Source organism: Phytophthora infestans, genomic scaffold (assembly GCF_000142945.1).
Source record: "Phytophthora infestans T30-4 supercont1.326 genomic scaffold, whole genome shotgun sequence".
Classification (NCBI taxonomy): domain Eukaryota; phylum Oomycota; class Peronosporomycetes; order Peronosporales; family Peronosporaceae; genus Phytophthora; species Phytophthora infestans.
In genome coordinates this window covers 1-2,592 of record NW_003303433.1, presented here as the reverse complement: position 1 = coordinate 2,592, position 2,592 = coordinate 1, and the positions used below count along the sequence as shown (strand labels likewise).

The following is a 2,592-nucleotide window of genomic DNA, read 5'->3' as shown; positions in this document are numbered from 1 at the left end:
TGTACATACCTCTCATTCACATCCCTTTTCTAGGGGCTCTCCTCCTCTTTCCTTCGCTTGGCTTCGCATCGTGGTTCTCCTCTCCGAATTCTCCTTTTTTCACATCTGCCTCTCCTTTTCCACTCTATTCTCTATCTCGTCCTCGCTTGTGCAAATATTGAACTTCCCCGGCTCCTTTTTCTTATGCCTTGACCGTCTCTGAAAATCTGGTTACCTTTTCTTCCGCCTCGACGCTTACTGGACCCAGAATGAGCTCAGCACAAGCGCGATGCTGTTTAAGTAGTGCACAGGCAAGCGGCACAAAGCCCCACGCATTCGGATCCCACAATTCAGCACTCGACATCACACAACAGCTGAAGACACGAAGGCCACCCGTAGCTCGCAGCATAGTGAGCCACACTGTTCTCTGAGGTATCATAAGCATTGACGTTGGCGCCTCCATTGATGAGCGCAGCAGCCACCTGTGTGTGGCCATTTTTCACCGCTAGTATCAACGGCGTCTTCTTGAGTTTATCTCCCAGATCCACACGCGCTCCGTTGGACAACAAGACGCGTACAGACTCCAAATGACCATTCTGCGCCGCAAATGTTAACGGCGTGGACTTATTCGATCCTCCACTTACAGCATTCACCTCTGCAGCACCTCCACACTCGGTTAGAAGGTATTCCAACACCTTGGCACACCCGTGTCGTGCTGCAAAGTGGATTGCCTGCTTGCCTCCTGGTCCTTTCTCACGAACAAGTTTGTCAGCGACTTCTCGGCCGCCTTCGCCGCTCTCTCCGGGCGTGGCAGCGAACTTGAGTAACGCGAGTGCCGTCTCCTCGCGTCCTGCTTCCAGAGCACACATCAAAGGCGTTAAACGCGTCTTCGTACGTCCGAACAAGCCGCAGCGTTTGTCCATAAGAAACTTCATTGGCTCAGGAGATTCGCATCCTGCCGCGTAGTGGATGGGTTCGTACCCTTGGTCGTCTTTAATCGCACTGAACTCGTCACCTGCAACAGCCCAGAGCTCCTCGAGATACTTGGTGTTCGGGTTAATAGCAGCAAGATGCAACGGTCGCAGTCGCGTCTGATGCGCTTGTTTAATAGCCGAAACAGCTCGAAACGGAGGCAACAATGGCACATTTCCATCCGTCAAGCCATCAGCGAGCACTTTATGGTGCAGCTCATTGAATCCCCAGCCTCCATTCTTCTCCAGAGTCTCCACAACTTTACGTACAAGTCGATAGTTGCCACAGCGTGCCAAGTGACACACATTGTTCCCCACGACGTAGCCATTCGTCCACTCCCCAGTCGGGTACAGCAGCGTAAGCATCTCGACGCTAGCGTTCGGACTACGCCATAGATAGTCCAATGCCAAGTTCGCAGCACGAGGAGCGTAGCTGTCTTCAAGCAGCGCGTTGTTGCCTTCCTTCCCTCCTCGACTGGCGTTGATAGCACGTCGATGGTAGTCACTGAAGCGACTTGTGTGCTGCCCAGTCGAGTGTGAAGGCAGAGCCACTTCTGGAGCAGCTGCAAGCTTCTCCTTGTCCACCTTCTCGTCCGTTTGACGTAATAGAGAGGCTGCTGCTAGGTCGTCGTTGTCGATAGCATAGTGGAGTGCAGTACGACTGACGTCGGTGCTGCGCGGAGCGTCGAACGTGCTGAGCTCTGCGTGCACGTCGGTGTCGGTCGTGAGTTTCTGGAGCAGCTTGATGTTCTTGGTCAGCACAGCGCGTACGACCTCACGATTGGCCGAAAAGACGTCTCCATTGAAGGACTCAAAGGGCTGTGAGCCAAGCAGCTCTCGGTCTTGGTACTTGGCCTCGTCCACTGTCGTTCGCAGCGGAGAGATGTGCATCGCCATCTCTCGTTTGCTGAGCTTCTGGCTCTTGCCTTTGCCTCGTCCTGTGGACGTCTTGACGTCGTCCTCTCCAGCTCGACGCAGAGAAGGAGGAGGACGTTCGTTGTCTTCTTCTTCGTTCTCGTCCTCCGGTACGTCCTCACCCGCCAGTTTGGCCTTAGTACGCGTCAGACAACGTTGCACTCTTGCCAGCGACTTGGGGGTGAGCTCCAACGCCGTGGTGCTCAGATCACGCAGATAGACGTGGCACAAGATGCTGCCAACGTCCACCTGCTCGTCGTACGCGACCTCGTAGCGTCTGTCCGCTGTGCGGTTGAGCCACGTGACGTGGACACTCACGTCCTCCTGAGTGAGCATGTCCTCGGTCACGTCGTCCTGCAGCTGAGCGAGCCAGAACTGGTCTACGTGCTTCGTGTCCTCCGCTGTCTCCATTACCACGTCATTGTCCTCGTTTTTCTTCTCTTTTTCGTCCGTTGGTGCCTTCCGAGCGCGGGTTGAGCGTCTCGTGGGTTTCCTTTGACCCTTCTTGTCCTTAGACTTACGCTTCGACGCCACCTGCTCCTCCTCTGGGGCGGCTAACACGGCCACGTAGCTCTGCGCAGCTAGCGCCACCTCCCAATCCGCCTCCTGCCACTTGCGCTTGCCGACCATGACGTTGATCTGAGTTTGAAACGCTGGTTGCAGTTGGCTTATCCGCGCAGATTTCGCAGTGGTCTGGCGACGGTTGAAGTCCAAGTGGGTACACGAA

At 55.2% G+C, this 2,592-nt stretch overlaps 1 protein-coding gene across 1 annotated transcript; it reads right to left on the bottom strand.

Moving 5' to 3' along the window:
- Positions 1–329: 329 nt before the first annotated feature.
- On the bottom strand, positions 330–2,495 carry PITG_21255 (uncharacterized protein; the record flags this gene model as incomplete). The annotated part of the gene is made up of 1 exon (XM_002894938.1): positions 330–2,495. One exon carries the CDS (start codon positions 2,493–2,495, stop codon positions 330–332), a length of 2,166 nt encoding a protein of 721 aa, XP_002894984.1.
- Positions 2,496–2,592: the final 97 nt, after the last annotated feature.